Source organism: Chiloscyllium punctatum, chromosome 1 (assembly GCF_047496795.1).
Source record: "Chiloscyllium punctatum isolate Juve2018m chromosome 1, sChiPun1.3, whole genome shotgun sequence".
Lineage (NCBI taxonomy): Eukaryota > Metazoa > Chordata > Chondrichthyes > Orectolobiformes > Hemiscylliidae > Chiloscyllium > Chiloscyllium punctatum.
In genome coordinates this window covers 162894968-162917439 of record NC_092739.1, presented here as the reverse complement: position 1 = coordinate 162917439, position 22472 = coordinate 162894968, and the positions used below count along the sequence as shown (strand labels likewise).

At 41.9% G+C, this 22472-nt stretch overlaps 1 protein-coding gene across 2 annotated transcripts in view; it reads right to left on the bottom strand.

Moving 5' to 3' along the window:
* The window catches only part of LOC140481543 (exocyst complex component 6B), a 664346-nt gene that overhangs the window by 178155 nt on the left and 463719 nt on the right, over nucleotides 1-22472 (bottom strand). For both annotated transcript variants that reach the window (XM_072577911.1, XM_072577921.1), the window contains exon 16: nucleotides 1691-1802. In XM_072577911.1, the coding sequence (XP_072434012.1) occupies nucleotides 1691-1802 (112 nt within the window). The remainder of the gene's footprint in view (nucleotides 1-1690; nucleotides 1803-22472) is intronic.

Sequence of the window (22472 nt, the reverse complement as noted above, 5' to 3'; positions counted from 1 at the left end):
GGAGGCAGTGGATGTGGGTACAATTACAACGTTTAAAAGGCATTTGGATAGGAAAGGTTTGGATGGATATGGCCCAGGAACAGGCAGGTGGGACTAAATTAGCTTGGGATTATATTCAGCATGGACTGGTTGGACCGAAGGGTCTGTTTCCGTGCTATATGACTTTACAACTATGACTGTACCTGGGAGGATTTTATAATTAGCCTGGTTTCGAGGCTGGATCATAAAAGTGTATCAGACCCCCAGCCTAATGAGAAAGCAATATAAGACATGAATCATTGTAACAAAACACATTACTCTGACTGAAAAATATGCGGTGGAGAACGACAAATTAAGCAAAAACAAATTTAAAAAGTTTCAAGATGGTATTTATTTTTGTGGAAACCCGAACAATGCATTTAATTCATTTAAAGCCACAATTAAACAGAATAGAAATGACAATAATGTCATGAAAATATTTATAGGGCTACATGTGGTATGAGGCAACTCTAATTTTGATATTGGTCAGAGATTACTTATAACTTGGGAGGATTTAAAGCATGTCACTAGATCTGGGTTAAAAAGTTTGTGCTCTACATCCAACCTCTGCACTCACTGTGGTGGCACAATAGTGACCCACTCGTTTTTGAGTACCCACGAGAGAAGATCAAGCATATAATTCAGACTGTCACTCCACTGCAGCATAGCATGCTGTGATATCAGATGTGTGAACTTCTAGATGAAACACTAAAATGAGGCCCTATCTGCCCTCTCAGCTGTATGTAAAACATGGCAATTGCATTACTGTGTAGAGCAGTGGTCATATGTATCAGCATCCAATGCACTTAAAATACATTACTTGCTCATTGCTGTTAGTGGCACTTTGCTCTATGCAAATTGGCCATTTCAGAACAATGCTTGCACTTTCAAGAAGTACTATTTTGGCAACCTAAGGGCTTGAAAAAATGCTATAAAAATGCAAATATTTCTCAAGTCTTTCTGTACTGTTGTTGAGACAGTGCAGATGAAGTTTCATTTTTGTATCAAACTCATACCTCATCCATATGGAAAGTATTTGATTGGACAGTGTAGAGAGAGTTTCACACAGAACCTGTAGACCAGAAGACCATATGCAGGAGCAGCATTAAGTCATTCAGGCCAACAAGTATGCTCCGCGATTCGGTCATGGCTGATATGTTTTTAATCGCAAGTTAGGGTTAGGATAGTACTGGGTACGTACTTGTAGTTATCTTCAAATTATTTGTTAGAATAGAGCAGAATGACCTTTACAGTGAATCAATTCCATGTTGTATCCACCCTGACAGCGTGGGACAGAGTGATGCAGAGAGGATGCCTGATACTGACAGTGACAGGAAGTGTAAATTTCTCAGATAGCGTCAAGGGTCCTGCCAACCCCTCACCCAAGGATTCCATCCACCCCCTCACCCAAAGCCCCCACTCTCTCAATGCAAACTTACACCAAAATATATCAGTTTTCAAGAGGAGCCCAATGTGATTAGAAAAAAGGTGAAACAGTATCTTGTTTGAGTTAGATGAAGATTAGTTGGAGGAAACTTGTGTGGGACGTAATCACTGGTATAAATCTGTTGGCACAAAGGGCCTGTTTCAGTGCTGCATTCACACTGGCTTTGCACCTGGTTGTTAATCCAAGTAGATGCACAAAGACTAAGGTAACTCCAGGATCACTCACCTCAGTGAGTCCAACATGCTGCTTCTTGATGACATTTTGTAAACAATTGCTCAGTGTCCTGGTCAGAAGGAGATTGGTGGATTTCCGGATCATGTCGTCTATTTCAGTTGAGCTGGAGGGCAAAAAAAATTGCTTTGTTTTAAATCATCTCCACATTCCTCTAAAACTACAAACTGATTTTTGTGAAAGTTGCATTCATGAGAATGCTGTTAGTGTTGCGAAACTGAACACATTCCATTTCAATCACATAGCTGCAGAATCAATCTCAGGACAGCACAGTGGATTCACTTCCTCCAGAATGCTCCCTGGTCCAGCAGTGAGCCTACTCTGATCCTGGAACCTTGTGCTGTGAGAGTTGTGCTTCAGTAGGTAGGGCTCTTCCCTCTGAAGGTTGTGGATTCAATAGCTTGGGGCCAAAGATCAGGTTAATACTCCCATTACAGGCGAGAGAGAGAGAGAGAGAGAGAGAGAGAGAGACTCCTTGTCAAAGGTGCATCTTTCAGATGAGACATTAACTGATTCCTCATCTACTCCTTTGAGGTGAACATGAAACTTCCCACAGATTACTCAAATGCAAGCAGTGGAATTCGCCCTCATGACCTAGCCAATATTTAACCCTTAACCAACCACGAAAAAAAAAAGGTAACTTTTAAACTTAATGGTAAGGTCCTCAAGAGTGTAGCTAAACAAAGAGACCTTGGAGTGCAGGTTCATAGCTCCTTGAAAGTGGAGTCGCAGGTAGATAGGATAGTGAAGAAGGTGTTTGGTATGCTTTCCTTTATTGGTCAGAGTATTGAGTACAGGAGTTGGGAGGTCATGTTGTGGCTGTACAGGACATTGGTTAGGCCACGTTTGGAATATGCATGGATTTCTCCTTGATAATAGGAAAAATGCTATGAAAGGTTTACAAGGATGTTGCCAGGGTTGGAGGATTTAAGCTATAGGGAGAGGCTGAATAGACTGGGGCTGTTTTCCCTGGAGCGTCAGAGGCTGAGGGGTGACCTCGTAGAGATTTATAAGATCATGAGGAGCATGGATTGGATAAATAGACAAGGTCTTTTCCCTGGGGTGGGTGAGTCCAAAACCAGAGGGCACAGATTTAGGGTGTATGGGGAAAGATTTTAAAAGGGACCTAAAGGGCAACGTTCTTACACAGAGGATGGTGCGTATATGGAATGTGCTGCCAGAGGAAGTGGTGGAGGCTAGATATATGAATAGGAAGATTTCAGAGGGATATGGGCCAAGTGTTGGCAAATGGGACTAGATTAGTTTAGAATATCTGGGCCGGCATGGAGGAGTGGATCGAAGGGTCTGTTTCTGTGCTGTATAGCTCTATCTCTTTAACAATGTTTTTTGTGAGAGCTTACTGTGCACCAATTTGCCTGCTGCATTTTCAATAATACCAATACATGAATACATTTCAACAGTGCTTTATAAAAGCTGTAAAAGGCTTTTGGACGTTCTGAGATCATAAAAACACTGGACAAATGTGCTGCAGCCATCTTATGGTCAATGAGTCAGACTCAGAGAAGATTTCTGGGCCACATGACCAGGAACTGGATACGGACTGTCAACCCAAGTCACATTGCTGCTTTACACACAAGACAGAAAATTCCCTCCCACTTTTAGACCTTGATCTGAAATTTCATAAGACAACAATTTAATATGGGCCAGAACATAGATGCAATAATATGTATAGATTTGAACATCCCTGTGTGGAAAGGGTACAAAATTACTGATATAGAAATTAGACAAATTAGGAATACACCTGAAATAGGAACGTATACAATAATGGTAGAGAATGTAGAGAAACTGGGATTTTTCACTTTGTCCAGAATATGCGGACATGAGTAGTAAAATCAGCAGTTCTGATCTCTACTTGTCCTTGAGAAGTTAAAAAGGGACACAACAAACTTCCACTAGCATGTAAATATTAGATGGACAATAAGAGGAGAGGTGGGTCTCATTACAGACAAAGGTGATATGTGTTTATGAATACTGTGAAGGGTGGAATACTTGATTAGTACTTTGTCTCAGTGTTAGTGAAGGGGACAATAATAAAATAATATCATGTATATAGATGTTGAAGTTAATTAATGAGGTTATAATTTCTAAGCAGAATGTTTTGGCATTAATTGATGTTCTGGTCATGGCATTAATCAACTTCAGCCTCCCCATTACTCTTGACCCACTCCAATTTGCCTATCACACCAACAGATCCACGTCAGATGCCAGATCACTTGCCCCTCACTCCTCCCTAGAACATCTTGACACCAACATAGAACATAGAACAATACAGCACAGAACAGGCCCTTCGGCCCACGATGTTGTGCCGAACATTTGTCCTAGCTTAAGCACCTATCCATGTACCTATCCAATTGCCGCTTAAAGGTCGCTAATGATTCTGACTCTGCCACTCCCACAGGCAGCGCATTCCATGCCCCCACCACTATCTGGGTAAAGAACCTACCCCTGACATCCTCCCTATACCTTCCACCCTTCACCTTAAATTTATGTCCCGTTGTAACACTCTGTTGTCCCCGGGGAAAATGTTTCTGACTGTCAACTCTATCTATTCCTCTGATCATCTTATAAACCTCTATCAAGTCACCCCTCATCCTTCGCCGTTCCAATGAGAAAAGGCCTAGCACTCTCAACCTATCCTCATATGACCTATTCTCCATTCCAGGCATCATCCTGGTAAATCTTCTCTGCACCCTCTCCAAAGCTTCCACATCTTTCCTAAAGTGAGGTGACCAGAACTGCACACAGTACTCCAAATGTGGCCTAACCAAGGTCCTGTACAGCTGCAACATTACTTCACGACTGTCGATTTCAATCCCTCTGCTAATGAACGATAATACACTATAGGCCTTCTTAGAAGCTCTATTCACCTGAGTGGCAACTTTCAAAGATCTATGAACACAGACCCCAAGATCCCTCTGCTCCTCCACCTTACTAAGAACCCTACCGTTAACCCTGTATTCCGCATTCTTATTTGTTCTTCCAAAATGGACAACCTCACACTTGACAGGGTTGAACTCCATCTGCCACTCCTCAGCCCAGCTCTGCATCATATCTAAGTCCCTTTGCAGCCGACAACAGCCCTCCTCACTATCTACAACTCCACTAATCTTCGTATCGTTTGCAAATTTACTGACCCACCCTTCGACTCCCTCTTCCAAGTCATTAATAAAAATTACAAACAGCAGAGGACTCAGAACTGATCCCTGCGGAACTCCACTTGTAACTGGGCTCCAGGCTGAATATTTACCATCTACCACCACTCTCTGACTTCGACCGGTTAGCCAGTTCTCTATCCAACTGGCCAAATTTCCCTCTATCCCATGCCTCCTGACTTTCTGCATAAACCTACCATGGGGAACCTTATCAAATGCCTTACTAAAATCCATGTACACTACATCCACTGCTCTACCCTCATCCACATGCTTGGTCACCTCCTCAAAGAATTCAATAAGACTTGTAAGGCAAGAAATACTCTTCACAAATCCGTGCTGGCTGTCCCTAATCAAGCAGTGTCTTTCCAGATACTCATAAATCCTATCCCTCAGTACCCTTTCCATTACTTTGCCTTCCACCAAAGTAAGACTAACTGGCCTGTAATTCCCGGGGTTATCCCTATTCCCTTTTTTGAACAGGGGCACAACATTCACCACTCTCCAGTCCCCTAGCACCACCCCCATTGACAGTGAAGACGAAAAGATCATTGCCAACGGCTCTGCAATTTCCTCTCTTGCTTCCCACATAATCCTAGGATATATCCCGTCGGGCCCGGGGGACTTGTCTATCCTCAAGTTGTTCAAAATGCCCAACACATCTTCCTTCCTAACAAGTATCTCCTCTAGCTTACCAGTCCGTTTCACACTCTCCTCTTCAACAATACGGTCCCTCTCATTTGTAAATACTGAAGAAAAGTACTCATTCAAGACCTCTCCTATCTCTTCCGACTCAATACACAGTCTCCCACTACTGTCCTTGATCGGACCTACCCTCGTTCTCATCATTCTCATATTTCTCACATACACATAAAATGCCTTGGGGTTATCCTTGATCCTATCCGTTTAAGATTTTTCATGCCCTCTCTTAGCTCTCCTAATCCCTTTCTTCAGCTCCCTTCTGGCTATCCTGTATCCCTCCAACGCTCTGTCTGAACCTTGTTTCCTCAACCTTATGTAAGCCTCCTTCTTCCTCTTTACAAAACATTCAACCTCCCTTGTCAACCAAGGTTCCCTCACACGACCATCTCTTTTCTGCCTGATCGGTACATACATATCAAGGACACGTCGTATCTGCTCCTTGAAAAAGTTCCACATTTCCACCACATCCTTCCCTGACAGCCTGTGCTCCCAACTTATGCTCCTCAAATCCTGTCTTACAGCATCGTATTTACCCTTCCCCCAATTGTAAAACCTGCCCTGTTGCACGCACCTATCTCTCTTCATAACCAAGGTGCAAGTCACAGAATTGTGGTCACCATCACCAAAATGTTCACCCACTAACAAGCCCATCACTTGTCCCGGTTCGTTACCAAGTACCAAATCCAATACGGCCTTCCCTCTGGTCGGACAATCTACATACTGAGTTAGAAAAGCTTCCTGGACACACTGCACAAACACCGCCCCATCCAATCTACTTGATCTAAAGAGCTTCCAATCAATATTTGGGAAGTTGAAATTGCCCATGACTACTACCCTGTGGCTTCTGCACCTTTCCAAAATCTGTTTCTCAATCTGTTTCTCCACATCTCTGCTGCTATTGGGGGGCCTATAGTAAACACCCAAGGTGACTGCTCCTTTCCTATTTCTGACTTCAGCCCATACTACCTCCAAAGGCAGATCCCCCTCGAACTGTCTTTCTGCAGCCGTTATACCATTTCTAATTAGCAAAGCCACCCCCCCCTCTTTTTTTACCACCCTCCCTAATCTTACTGAAAAGAAGAGCTATGTAAGAATCCTACTCATTGACTACAGTTCAGCCTTCAACACTATTATCCCCTGGACACTGATTACTAAACTTAGTGATCTTGGACTAAGCCCCGCTCTCTGCAACTGTATCCTCAGTTTCCTGACCCACAGCCACAATCAGTGAAGATTGGGGACAATATTTCATCCTCACTAACACTCAACAATGGAGCCCCCAGCCCCCCCAGGGGTGCGTACTCAGCCTCCTACTGTACTCACTGTATATCCATGACTGCATCACCAAATACCAGACTAATGCCATTTACAAGTTCACTACAAGTTTGGGCGGCACGGTGGCACAGTGATTAGCACTGCTGCCTCACAGCTCCAGAGACCCGGGTTCAATTCCCGCCTCAGGCGACTGACTGTGTGGAGTTTGCACATTCTCCCGTGTCTGCGTGGGTTTCCTCCGGGTGCTCCGGTTTCCTCCCACAGTCCAAAGATGTGCAGGTCAGGTGAATTGGCCATGCTAAATTGCCCGTAGTGTTAGGTAAGGGGTAAATGTAGGGGTATGGGTGGGTTGCGCTTTGGTGGGTCGGTGTGGTCTTGTTGGGCCGAAGGGCCTGTTTCCACACTGTAAGTAATCTAATCTAATATAATGACACCACCATAGTCGGTTGAATCTCAGATGGCAACAAAACAGACTACAGACGCGAGGTGGAAGACCTGGAAAAATGGTACACCAAGAACAACCTAGCACTCAGTGCCAGCAAAACCAAAGGAACTTTCAGCGGGATGTTACTCATGCCCGCGCACCCCCCCCTCCACTACACATTAACAGCACAGAGGTGGAATGAGTGGAGAGTGTCAAGCTCCCGGTGGTGGTTATCCACAACAAGCTTTCTTGGACTCTTCATGTGGACGCATTGCTTATAAAGGCCCAACAACGTCTCTTCTTCCGCAAGCAGCTGAGGAAATTTGGCATGACAGTGAATACCTTTGCCAACTTTTATAGGTGTGCCATTGAGAGCATTCTGTCTGGATGTATCACTACCTGGTATGACAACTGTACCAATCCAGATCGGAGACAGTGACAGAGGTATGGCAAACTGGATGATGTGTGTCAAATGCAACAGTACACAGATATTCTACCTGAATGGGTAGTCAAATGGCAGATGGGATTTAATGCAGAGAAGTGGCAGGTTGTGTCAGAATAGATTGGGAGAGACAATATAGTTAAATGAGCCAGTACTGAAGGGATGCTGGGAAAGAGGGACTTGTTCAAGGGAGGACACATTTAAACACTGCTTAGTAAAACATATGGAAATTCAGACGTCATAAACAGAAGTACTGAGTACAAAAGCAGGAAACTTGGGATGAACTTTATATAACACTGGTTGAGCTATAACTTAAACACTGGGTTTATTTCTGGATACCACATAAAGATAGAAGTTTTCTTCAGAGATGTTGAAAAGACTTAGTTGAACATTTCAAAGGTTTTTTTCAAGGCTATATTAAGGTGAGAGGGGGAAGATATAAAAGGGAATTAAGGGGCAATTTGTTCATGCAGAGGTGCATGGAATGACTTGTCAGAGGAAGTGGTGGAGGCTGGTACATTTAAAAGGCATTTGGATGGGTAGATGGATAGGAAGGTTTAGAGGGATATGGGCCCAACAGGTCTGGATATCTGGTCGACGTGATGAGTTGGGTCAAAGGGTCTGTTTCTGTCCTGTACAACTCTATGACTGCATGAGATAAAACTGAGAAGCTGGAGATGGTTCTCCCTAAAGCAAAGAAGATTGAGAGTAGATTTGATAGCAGTATACAAGATTTTGCAGTTCAGTTAAGGTCAACAAAGAAAAATGCCAATTAGCTGATAGCTCAAGTTTTGAGCAAGATGTGCAGGGACAGGTGTGATTGAATTGGAACTTGCTGCCTACCAAGATGATGTAAGCAGAATTTTTCAAAGGGAAATTGAATGCACACTTGAGGAAAGTAATCCTGCTGGGTTATGGTGACAGAACAGAGAAATGGGACTGACCAGATTACTCCAAAGAGTGGTGGCAGGGGTCAAATGGCCTCCTATTGTGCTCCTATGTGACTCATATCGCATCCCCCATACAACCCTCCCAAGTCTTGGAGTCATAGTCATAGAGTCCCACAGCACGGAGACAGGCCCTTTGGCCCAAGATGGTCCATGCCGACCAAAATGTTCATCCACACTATCCCCATTTTCCTTGCACTTGGCTCATATCCTTCTAATCCTTTCCTATCCATGTATTTGTCCAAATGGCTTTTAAATGTTGTTAATGTACCCACATCAACATGTACCCACATTACAAATGTGCCTCATTACAAATGCGGATCATCCTCTGTGTAAAAAAAGTTGCCCCTCAGGTTCCTTTTTATCCTTTCTCATCTAACCTTAAACTGATAGCCCCTCGTCCTCAATTTCTCAATCCTGGGAAAAAGACTGAGTGCATTCACCTTATCCATGCCTCTCATGATCTTATACTCTTCTATAAGATCCGTCTTCAGTCACCTATGCTGTCAAGAAAAAAGTCCAGGCTTGTCCAACCTCCCACTATATTCTTGAGTCCTGGCAACATCTTGTAAATATATGCGCTCTTCCCAGTTTAATAACACCCTTCCTATAATAAGGTGACCAAAACTGAACACGATATTCCAAGTGCAGCCTCACCAACATCCTGAGCAACAGCAACATAACTTCCCATATCTACACTCAATGCCCTAACTGATGAAGGCCAGTGTGCCAAAAACCTTCCTCTTTGCCCTGTCTACCTGTGACTCCACTCTCAGAGAAGTGTGCACCTGGAGTCTAAGGTCTCTCTGTTCCCTCTGTCTTCCCTCCATGAGCTCTTGTACAGGACTTTAATTCCTATAGTTTGTGGCCAAAGAGGCAAAAAACAATTGTTACTGCTGAGATGGATATGAGAAAGGACAAGGAAACTAGACTGCCATAGATTACTAGTAGTCAAACCATTACAAGTTTCTATTTATTGGAAATCTGAAGCACAAAGAGACTTGGGAGTCCTGGTTCAGGATTCTCTTAAGGTTAACATGCCAGTTACGAAAGCAAATGCAATATTAGCATTAATTCCATGAGGGTTATAATACAAGACCAAGAGATGTATTGCTGAAGCTGTACAAGGCTCAGGTCAGACCACCTTTCAAATACTGTGAGCAGTTTTGGGCCCCATACCTAAAGAAGGAGGTGCTGGAATTGGCAGGGTTCTAGAGGGAGTTTACAAGATTGATCCCAAGAGTGAAGGGCTTCTCCTATGAGGAGTGGTTGAGTTCTCTAGGTGGAATTGAGAAGGATGAGGGGTGATCTAATTGCATCTTACAAAATACTGATAAGCTGGATAGAAGGGAAGTGGAGAAGTTGTTTCTGCGAATAGGAGGGATTAGAATAGTGGCCACTGTCTCACAGTGAAGGGATAATCCTTCAAAACTGAGATGAAGAGGAATTTCTTCTGCCAGAGGTTCATGAATCTGTGGAACTCATTGCTGCAGAAGGCTGTGGAGGCCAAGTCATTGAATGCATTTAAGAATGAGAATGTTCGGTTCTTGAATGGAAAGGGGATCGATGGTTACAGGGAGAAGGCAGGAGAATGGGGTAAAGAAACACATCAACCATAATCGAATGGTGGAGCAGACTTGATATGCTAATTTTGCTCCAATACCTTATGGTCTAACAATTCCATTATCATTGTATTTTGTGACTCCTAGGATCGTGGAGTGTGAACTAGATTAATATGAGTTTTCTTCATCTAGGAATTCCCAATGTTCCTATCAAGGATGAGTGTTTGAGAATTTCAATGTAAATTCATTAAATAGGGATAAGCATTAGAATTGAATGAGGTGCCTCAGAAACTACAAAAAGTATTCAACAGAAAGGGAATATTTTATGCTTTCCTCCATGGTAAGATTGGAGGTGGGGAGAGCATTTGAGTTGGCTTCATCCCATTTCCCCTCCAATATCTTGATTAAGTTAACAGTGATAAGGCCCATGCTGCCTCACAAATCCCACCACTGGAAAGACCACCTGTCATCACCAAGCACTAACTTGGCTCGGGCTATTATCAAGAAGGGAGGCCTGAGGCCCAGGGGAATGAGGGAACAGGTGATAATTATACATTAATTGGGGTAATTCACTTTTTTTTGGGAGCCCTCTTGTGTTGCAGTGGTAGTGTCTGGACCATTGGACTGAGAGGTCTGGGTTTAAGTTCCACCTGCTCCAGAGATGTGTAATAACATCTCTGAACAAGTTAATTAGAAAACTAACAAACAAAAGGAAAAAAAAACTTGCTTTCTTCTTAATCGGGTCTCTGTGGCATAATGGTAGTGGCCACACTCCTGCACCAGGCTGCATGGGTTCGAGTACCTAGTAGACAAACAGGAGGCTAGAAGAACACAGCAAGCCAGGCAGCATCAGGAGGTGGAGAAGTCAATGCTCCAGGTAGAACCCTTCTTCAGAGTCCTGAGGAAGCATTATGTCCGAAATGTTGACTTCCCCACCTTCTGATGCTGCCTGGCTTGTTGTGTTCTTCTAGCCTCCTGTTTGTCTACTTTGGATTCCCGAACCTGCAGTTTTTTTGTCTCTAACTGGGTTTGGGTCCCAGCTGTTCCAGAGGTGTATAGTAACATCTCTGAACAGGTTGATTAGAAAAATAGGTTAATAAAAAAATGCTTTCTTTTTATTCATTTACAGGATGGAGTATCCTGATGGCGAGGTGTGATTTACTGATCATGTCTAGTTGTCCAGACGACATTTAGGAGTCAACTATGTTGTTGTGGGCCTGGAGACACATGCAAACCAGACGAGGCAGGGATGAAAATAATTTTCCCTAAAGGACATTCATGAACCAGATGGGTTTTTCCATCAATCGACAATGGTTTCATGGTCATCAGACTCTTAATCCCAGGTAGTTTTTAGATACTGGGCATTTATGTGGTATGAGTACAAGTAATAGAACAAATAATCAGTTGTGTTGCAGTTGATGGATTTGAGCTGAAATAAAATTCTGATCAAAAAAGCATATGCCCGAATTCTGTGTTTATCAAGCTGCTGGCCTCTAACTCAACAGCAGCCCTGGGAGGGCAGATATATCCAGCCACCAGGGCCCTGAATGTCATGCTAAGAATCTGCTAATTACCTGACCGGCTTGGACCTTCTCCAAAGAAGACAATGCACGTGTCTTGCCATCTCTACAAATGACCACTAGAGGCGTTGATAAACTGTCCCCCAATACATTAACAGGTCAACAATTTGACATAAATTTAATATCAGGCATGTATAGAGTATTACACATAAGAAAGAAAATGAGTAACGCTTATTTCATGTTAAAATTGCAATGGATGAGGTTAAATCAAGCCAAAGAGTCTCAAAGTAGACTCAACATGTTCATCCAAAGACAACAGAATGTTCAGCATGCTCAAAGTGTAGAATAGATCAGAGGAAGTCATGATCAAACTACAGTGTTTTTGGTCAGACCAAACCTTGCAACTTATGCTGAGGAGTGGTCTTTAAGACCTGAGCCTTGTACACAAGTGAGGCATTCAACAACAAGAACTTGATGCAGGAAAGCCATAAGGCTGACCCCTAATTATATGGAAAAATTATGTTTTGTTGATAACCAAGACCTGACTCACCAAAGGGCAGAGCTGGGCACCATATATTCCTGGATACAAATGATTCGGGATAATAATACAGAGCCAGAGAAACAGGGATGTCCAAGAGGAGTCAAGGACAGAATCGATTTGGTTGGTGTTTAAAAAAAAACAGAGGTGCCATTACAGTGCATTCTACAGGTCACCAAATGGTGGGAAAAAGATACAAAGTGTAAATGTTTAAGGAAAAACTGCATATCAGGGTACTTTAATTGTCCTAGTATATACTGAGTTAGCGATGGGGTAAATGATAAAGAGACAGAAGACTTTCTGAGCCTATGCAGAAGGATTTACTTGATTAGTGTGCTTCAAGCCCTATGTGCAACCAGGCACTGCATGATCTGGTTCTGGGGAGTGAGGTCAGTCAAATGGATCAAGTGTCAGTGCAGGAACATTGAAGAGAGAGTAGTCATTGTTTAATTTTCCTTCTTAACAGCACTGTGGGTGTACCTGCACCATTTGAACTGCCATGTTTTAAGGCAGCAGCTCACCACCATCACCACCTCCTCAAGGGTAATCAGAGATGGACAATAAATTCTGGCAAAGTATAGATTTATAAATAACGTTTAGGAAAGCTGAGGAACAAAGATAAGAAGTAACCTACACAGTGGGATGAGAACAGTGATTGTGGTAATACAGTGGTAATGTTGGGGAAGGCATGAAATAGGAAATTAGAGATGTAAGCAACAAATGTACATCTGTAAATATGGCTAACTTTGATCTGCACATAGATTTAGGCAAATTCACAACAATACTGCAGAGGAAGTATTACTGGAGTGTGTAAGAATTTATTTTAGATCAATACATTTGAATCAAATACAGAATGGGACACAGTAGACTGGGTATTGTATAATGAGAAAATAATAATTGGCAATCTAGCTGTGTGATGCCTCTGAGGGGAGAGTGACCATAATATGGTAGAATTCTTCATGAAGATAGAGAATGACATAGTTGATTCTGAGTTTAGGGCCTTGAACCCAATTAAAGGAACTTACAATGGTTTGAGGCACGAGCTGTGTGTGAAAATTGGGGAATGTTACTCAAAGGGATGACAATGGACAGACTATGCAAACATTGTAAGAGCACATGGAGGAACTGCAATGGTTGTTCATTTCCATCTGTCACAAGAATAAAATGGGAATATTGGTCTAACTATGTATAACAAGGGAAATTGGGAATAGTATTAAATCCAAGGAAGCAGCAAACTTGACATTAGGGCCACATGTTCTGGACACTCAGCCAATGACAGTACTTTCTCTGAACCCACCCTGTTCAAGCCCTTTGAGAATTTTGGAACTTGTAAATAAATTGCCCCTCGTTCTTCTCAACTTTGGGGAATGTAGGACTAGTCTGTGGGAATGTAGGGTTGGTATCCTGCAACTAAAGCTAATGAACCTGGGATACATTTTCAACATCTCCTGTTTTCCCAAACAAAATGTCAGCAAGGGGTATTTTAAAAATTAATGCTTCCAATGATGCACCTCATCTACCATAAGAGTTCAATCTGAAGTCTAGCTTCTAGCCTCTCTCCATCCCCATATACAATCCTCTTAATATGATTGCTATCAAATGGGATGGAAATCTCCTGTTTGCATTTTCCTGAGTGACCTGTGTACTGGGACTGCAGCTTGTAAAATTACTACTTTCGTGGCTTTGCACTAACATTTCTTCATTCTGGCACTTCTGATTTACCAAATACAGGCATGGTACACAAATATAATTGAATCATTGAGGTCTAGAGCACAGAGAAAGGTGCTTCAGTCCTCGAGATGTTGCTGGTCAAAAACAAGCATCTAACTATTCTAACAGTTTGAAATGATGTGGAGGTGCCAGTGTTACACTAGGGTGGATAAAGTCAGAAGTTGCATAACACCAGGCTATAGTCAGGAGCAAGATGTTCACCTGACAAAGGAACAGTGCTCCGAAAGCTGTTGGATTATTGTGATTTCAAATAAACCTGTTGGACTATAACCTGGTGTTGTGTCACTTCTCGCAACTGAAACAAACAGAGAATTGTTAGACCATAAGACATAGTTACGAAATTAGGCCATTCAGCCCATTGAGTCTGCTCTGCCATTTAAATCATAGCTGATATGCTTCTCAATCCCAGTCTCCTGCCTCTTCCTCAACTTTGAAACCTCAGTGCTATGAATGAGCATTGAGACATTCCACCTGATCAAGGCATCAAAATAGGACTTGCCTTCATCTAGTGATCATCTGACAGATTCTTAATTGCGTGGAAATCCATTAAATCTTTTAAAATCTTGAACAGACCAAACTCTGTCTGGGTGTTTGATACTCAAAGAACCTTCCCCCTTCTGCATAAAATGAAAATAATTAAAGACTAGTGTCTCCATCCAAACAATGGACAGAACAGACTGCAGTAAATTACTACTCTTCATCACTTTATAGAGTGGGACAGAATTTCAAAGTGCCTTTTGCTGGGAAGTGTGAACCATGAATCTTTCACTCCACCAATCCAAAGGTCAACATCGGAGGACTCTCAAAAAGGTGGTTTTACAAACCATCCTTTCTTATTTAATTCTCCCATGCTTTAATTAGGGTCATTATCTAGTAGCTTACTTATTTTAAGTGCATTATTTTGCTCTATGAGGAGCTTACTCAATGCCTAGGGAATCCCAAACACTGCACCGAGTTCCATCTAATTGTAGAACGATTCTTTGATGTAAAAATCAAAGGGTCTCCATACATGAACTGATGAGTATATAATCAGGTCTCAGAGGGCACCCTTTTCACAATTACTGAATCAGTTCAGAACGTTATTTAAAACAGGTTGAGAGAAGGCAATATCTTTTCCTGCAATAATATACCAGCAGGAAAACTTATTATAAACTTTGGATTTACACAATTGGGATATCAGTGATAATCATTTTTTAAATGGCTGAAGAACGTATCTGCAGAATGATTCACAATCAAAATGAAGAAGCCCAAAACATTAGCCCTGGCAAAAATTAGCCTGAACACAGCACACTAACATTGGAAACAAAAATAGAAAATACTGGAAAAGCTCAGCAGGTCTGGCAGCATCTGTGGAGAGAAATCAGAGTTAACGTTTTGAGTCAAGTGATTGCTCCCCAGAACCGTTCTGGGGAATAGTCACTCAACCCAAAACGTTAACTCTGATTTCTCTCCACAGATGCTGCCAGGCCTGCTGAGCTTTTCCAGCAATTTCTATTTTTGTTTTTGATTTACAGCATCCGCAGGTCTTTCAGTTTTTATTTAGTACACTAATGTTGGAATTGGATTCCTGGGGGGGGGGCGGGGGGGACAACCAAGGTTGAACAATGGAAGGATGTGAAGATGAATGAATGAAAGGGGGTAATGAGAAAATACAAGAGGAAGATAGAAAGGTTAAGGGTTGCATTTGGATAGTTAGGAATGATGAAGTAAGAGTGAGAAGAGTAGGAGTACAGAGTAAGGGGAAAACAACTGAAAAAACTATGTTGAGAGGGTGGTTTCGTAGAGTTCATCAGTAAGATGGGCTTGTTGAGCCAAATGGTTTTTAGCAATCCCAATGTAAATTAAAAATCATCATCAACTCTTCAAATATTACGAGCATATTTAACTCTAGTAAATTGATTCAAATGCTAGAGGCTGATTTGGATCTATCTTTCAAAAATTTATATTTACACTCCAAATATAGTGAAACATCTCAGGATAGTACCATTTGTGGGGGGAAAGTAGGGACATATATGGGGTACAGGGGTTGACAGGGTGAGAGTCATAGATTTGCTGGATATTGGGAGCTGAACGGCAGCAGAAGTAACTGATTAATTCCACTCAGGCTTTTTGTTTCAAGCATGTGCTTCACATTTGGAGAGACAATTTTTCTAAACTGAGCAGCCAATGTCTATGAGCCTTTACATTGAACGGAATGAGTTCCAGAACTCCAGATGTTCTATGAAATTTACTTGTGGGAATGGGTTCTGAAAGAGATTCGGTGTTAGCATTCAGAGATCCAATTGAACTCATCAAGGTGAAGATATAGAGCTATAGAGTCATAGAGTTATAGAGATGCACAGCATGGAAACAGGCCCTTCAGTCCAACTCGTCCATACTGACCAGATATCCTAAATTAATTTGGTCCCATTTGCCAGCACTTGGCTCGTATCCTGCTAAACCCTTCCTATTCATGTACCCATCCACAAGTCTTTTAAGTGTATCAGCCTCTACCACTTCCTCTGGCAGGTTATTCCATGCACGCAATAACCTCTGTGTGAAAAGGTTGCCCCTCTGTATCCTTTTACATTTTTCCCCTCTCACCTTAAACCTATACCCTCTAGTTCTGGACTCCCCGACCCCAGGGAAAAATAAACCTTGTCTCATGATTTTATAAACCTCCATAAGGTCTCCCCTCAGCCACCAAACTCCAGGGAAACAGCACCAGCCTATTCAGCCTCTCCCGATGGCTCAAACCCTCCAGCCCTGGCAACACCCCTGTAAATCTTTTCTGAACTCTCAAGTTTAACAACATCCTTCCAATAGGAGGGAGACCAGAATTGCATAAAATATTCCAAAAGTGGCCTAACCAATGTCCTGTACAGCTGCAACATTACCTCTCAACTCTTATACTCAATGCTCTGACCAATAAAGGAAAGCATACCAAACATCTTCTTCACTATCCCCAAAAAAGGTGCTCATCAAAAAGCCTGCTTGACCTTAGGTATCCAAAGTCAGTAGCTCTCCTCCTGGTTCATGTTAGATACAGTCGAATGCCCCTCCACAATACTATCAGGTTAAATAAGTGGGTTAGAGACATGTACTGTCATGCACTCATTAGTCAGGTAGATACTTGTTGTTGCATTAACAACTTCAAAAATCACAATCCTAACTGCGGAGATCAAACAATGCACTTTCCAAACAAGGTAAATGGCATAATATTGCTCCAGTGTAATTAATGTTAAGGGGCCCATCAACCACTCTTGTAAGCAAGTGCTTATCTTAACTATTGCTTATATTCACTCAAACAAATTCTGATTTTTTTTGATTTCCCAAATCAAGATAATTTGTCACTACTGTACTGATCTCAATTTTGGTTAACAGGGCTTATCATACCTCCTTTTCTTTTCTTCTGTTCTTCTAAAACGAGAACATTCACGGCCAGGCTGTAATCACTTTGTAACCATGTCTCTGCAATGGCTACCATCTCATCTACCTTTTTCAGTTTTTCAGTTAGTGATTCATCTATCTTGTTACAATGGTGTCCATATTCAGATAAAAAGTCTTTCATTGTATCTTATCGATTTTCCCAACTCTGATTTAACTTACCTCTGTGTGTGCTCTCCCTTCCTGTCAGACTTTGGTTATAATTATTCATATGAATATCCTGCTTTCTCTTTAACTTTCCTCACCACATGTGATTTTCCCTCCATCTTCATGGTTTAATCTAAAGACCTCTCCACAACTGTAGTTATAGGATTCATCAATACACACCCAAGCTCAGTTTTGATGAAGACCGTTCCAACAGCACCATTTCCTCTTTCCTCAGTACTGATGCCAACACTCAATGAATCAAAACACATTTCTCCTTTGAACCCTGCATTCAACTATGACCTTTTCTGTCCCTTGTCAATTTGCTTGTGGCTCAGTTCGGAATCCAGAGATTATTTGTAGCTCTGCATTTTGATTTTGCCTCTCACTGCTCATACTCCCTTGTCAGCAGCTCTTTCTTAGGCACACCTTTTATTCTTGCCCTCCATTCCAGATTCCTCTCTAGCCTGGAGATGTCACAATCCGTAGCACAGAGCATGACAATACAGTCTTCAGGACTCATGCTGTCGGATGCACAGCACAATGTATATTTCCCTAACTGTTCTGCACCCCCCCCCACCCAGCGTAACTTCATTCTCTTTTATTCCCTATCGGTATCGGGGCTTCACATAGAATAGTGCTCAACATTGTTTACCCTAATCAGTTTATAATCTCATGAAATAAGATTCATAATAATCCAGGTCCAATCAAGGGGATGCCTTCTCAAGAGAGGGACTAAAAAATGCATAGTTGTTTCAACATGAGACAACTGCATGCTTGGAAGTACAGTAGGTGGGCATCTTCAAGGACCACTTTTATTTAAGTACATAATCTGTATGATGAAGAGAGTTGGGGGCAATGGAGAAAGATAAGGAAGGGCAGACTTGGCCTCCTCCATTTCTGCCGGTCTGAGTCACTATCCCCAGGCCCTTCCGCTCAGAGTGTATTCTTTGCCACCATAACGAACTGCTGAAAGAACTGCTGCAAAGGCTTAACACCCACTCAGCAGGACATCAACCAGGCTGAGGAATGAAGGACAAAAGACAAAGTGAAAGGTTGGATTCAGTAAGCTTGCAAATAAAACTGAGGAAGGTGAAGGGATGCTTTCGATCTATGGTTTGGCTAAAACAGTTCAAATCAGAAGTCAAAACAACTTTGCTTTTGCATTTCCAACATTACAGTAGTAAATATACTTCAAAGCTAGTAATTAATTGGTTTTGGGCCACTTGGTGTGGTGAAAAGCACTATGATAGATAGTTCTTTCCTTCTAAACTGGTGCTATGATTAAGTTATTGTTGTCTAACATATCGACAGCGACCTCACAATACTGGTAAATCTCTAATTTAGTTGCAAGATACAGGCAAACAGCAGAAAACACAATGTGCCTCCCTGCTGATTGAGGAATCGTGCAGACAATGCATTTAATAAAAGGGTTTGCTCTAGGATACACATTCTCAATGCCAATGCTCCCCCCAGCACTTGGCTTCAAATGCATAGGTAAAGTGCTGGAAACAATCAGTGTTTGAAATCGCAACCTGTCCATCCTGCAGGAGGCATCTGTCAACAACACTGCATTACACTCGAGACTACAATATTCTTTGTGATGGTTGTGTGAGGAGATAAAGGAAATGAGTGACACAAGGGTTAGTCAGTGCTTTGGGGAAGAATCCTGCCACAAGGCAGTGAGGACAGATGCTTTTTACTTCATAGAATGTCTATTTCACCTCCCTTGTGCAAACCTACCTCGAAGACAAAGATCCAGTTTCAGAGCAACATCTGCATTTTAAAATTAACTGGTTAGATAAACTGGTTATTCATCTGACTGCTGGTTATGGATGCACACAAATGGCTGCTACATTCAATTGCATAACGGCACACAAGTGATAAGACACTACGTCAATTTAAGTTCTTTCTTTCAATTCTTTGATTATGTTATTCCAACTACCAACTCATTCCTGCACAATGCTGTCTCAGTGACTCAGACTCCAGCTATTATAAACCAATCAAACCCCTTGATTAGATTCCAGCCTGCAACTATCTGTTGCATGGCTGGAATGGCTATCTGTTATTCTATATTTAATCCATCTAATTCTTTCGATTAGATCCCAGCCTGTCATCGTTGCCTGTAACTCACTATTATTGTATATAAAGCTATCTGAACCTTTTGATTAGATTCAAAGCTGCAACTCATTCTTGGGCATTCATTACTCACATACAAATAAACTGGTACCTAAAATTTGATCTTGGTATGTACTATGTTCGAAACATAATTTAAACCCTAACACAATCAGCATTTGTAGACTCCCTGCAAAATGACAGTGTAAGTAAGCAAAAAAGTTTTTTATTTTATCACAACATTTTACAGAATATCTGCAAGTGTGCAGCTATGTACACAACCAGGTCAGGATAGGAAACGGACATCTCATTTAAATTCATACATATGAAGCTCTTCAATGGAATGACCCTCCTTTCATTTTTCATTGAATTACAACACATCTAAAGCTTTTCAAGCACTCCCTCTTTGCACTATTTATAAATGGATCTAAACTCTTCCCAATCATTTCTACGGAATAAAACTCCAAGGGATCAAATCACTTTCACTGTCTATCATGAGCTAAATCTCACCCCTACCAATTGCCATTATATACAATTTCATCAGATTAAGTCACTTCACAATCACTCCCATTTGTCCAATTCCAGTGGACCAAACCTCTTCCCAATCTCTCCCATTTTTTTTCCCAATTTCAATGGACCAATTCTCTTCCCAATCACTCTTATGATTGATCAACATCTTGCCAATCCTTTCCAACATACAGAATTTTAATGGGTTTCAAACAACACCCCCTAAAGTTCCAGCAACTCAAATCATTAGCAACCAATCTCAATAAAAAGTTCACCTCTGGAGATAAGAGAACATTTTACAGTCTAACCACTCTTGGGCAGCTTGTGCTTTCTGTTGATTAGGTTAGATTAGATTGCTTACAGCCCAACAAGTCCACACCGACCCTCTGCAGATGAACCCACCCAGACCCATTCCCCTACATTTACCCCTTCACCTAACACTACGGGCAATTTAGCATGGCCAATTCACCTAACCTGCACATTTTCTTTGGGACTGTGGGAGGATACCGGAGCACCCAGAGGAAACCCACGCAGACACGGGGAGAATGTGCAAACTCCACACATTCAGTTGCCTAAGACGGGAATTGAACCCAGGTCTCTGGCGCTGTGAGGCAGCAGTGCTAACCACTGAGCCACCATGCCACCCCTGATGTTGAAGGTCTAATATGAATCATTAAATATGCTGTGGATGGAGAGGTTTGCAATTAGTTATTTTTGTTCGCATTTTATTGAAATCCCAGTCTAACTGAAACCATTCCTTGGCAAAGTAGCTGTCTTGTTTATCAGCAGTTGGCTGGAACAGGATCTACTATACACCAGGACAAAATGTGCAACAGGCAGGCAGGATGAACAGGAGCATGTTTGCAAAACATTAACTTAATCGTTTTGTGGAGTTTTTTTATCTGCTACAAATACTTAGATAAATATAACAATGGCGCTCTGCTGGTATATCCTTCAGGAGTTAACAGTTTTATGGTGAGGGCAGTCTGTACTTGGTGTACTGGAATTCACTATCTGAAAAGATGGTACAAGCAGATTCAGTAGAGACTTTCAAAAAGGGAGGAAAACTCGAAGAATAAAACTATGAAGGTTAGGGGAAAAGAGCAGAGGAGTATGGGATGAATTGATTACCTTTTTCAACATAGCCCCAAAGGCATGATAGACTGTGTCACCATTTTTACTGTACAAGTAAGTCAAAAATCAGCACCAAATGAGGCTGTTCAACCCATCATGTCTGTATCAACATTCTGCAAGATCAAATTAGCTTATCCTAATCTTTTCCCACTGCCTTGTATTTTTTTCTCTCCTGCTTATCCAATTCCCTTTTGAAAGCCGCAATTGAATCTACTGCCAGGCAGTACATTACAGACCCAGGCAGTACATTACAGACATTAATTGTTTGGTGCATTAAAAAAAAATTTCCTCATGTCACTAATTTTTTTTTTTGGTGTTCACCTTTATATTGGTACCTTCTGATTCTCGATCTTTCCATCAATTAATATCACAGGAGTTACCACTAACCAGAAGCTTAACTGGACTAGCCACATAAAAGCTGTGGCTATAACAGCAGGTTAGGGGATAGGATTTCTGTGACAAGTAACTCACCTTCCCTATCCACCACCTAAAAGACACAAGTCAGATGAATACTCCCCACCTGACTGGATGAGCAGCCAAATACACAAGAATGTCAATATGACCCAAAATACAACAGCATGATGGACTGGCCTATTGGACTTGCTCTATTCCTGATGAAGGGCTTTTGCCCGAAATGTCGATTTTCCTGCTCCTCGGATACTGCCTGACCTGCTGTGCTTTTCCAGGACCACTCTAATCTAGACTGTGGTTTCCAGCATCTGTAGTCCTTGTTTTTACCTGATGGACTGGCCTCCCACCCACCATTTTAAACTTTCAATTTCTCCACCACTAGCAGTGTGACAGCAGTGTACTATCTGTAAGGTGCACTGTAGCAATTCACCAACCCTCCTTTTCCAATACCTTCCAAACCTATGACCTCAATCACCTAGAAAGTCAAGGTCTGCACCACCTACAAGTTCAGCTCCCACCATTCTGATTTAGAACTATAATCACCATTTCTTCAGTATCGTTAGCTCAAAATCCTGGAACTCCCTTCTTCACACAGTGTGTGTATCTAAACCACATTGACTGCAGTGGTTCAAGGAGGCAACTTACATCCATCTTTGAAACAGCAATTCATTATGGACAATAGATAATGGCCAAGCTATCAATATTCACATCCCATGAACAAATAAAGA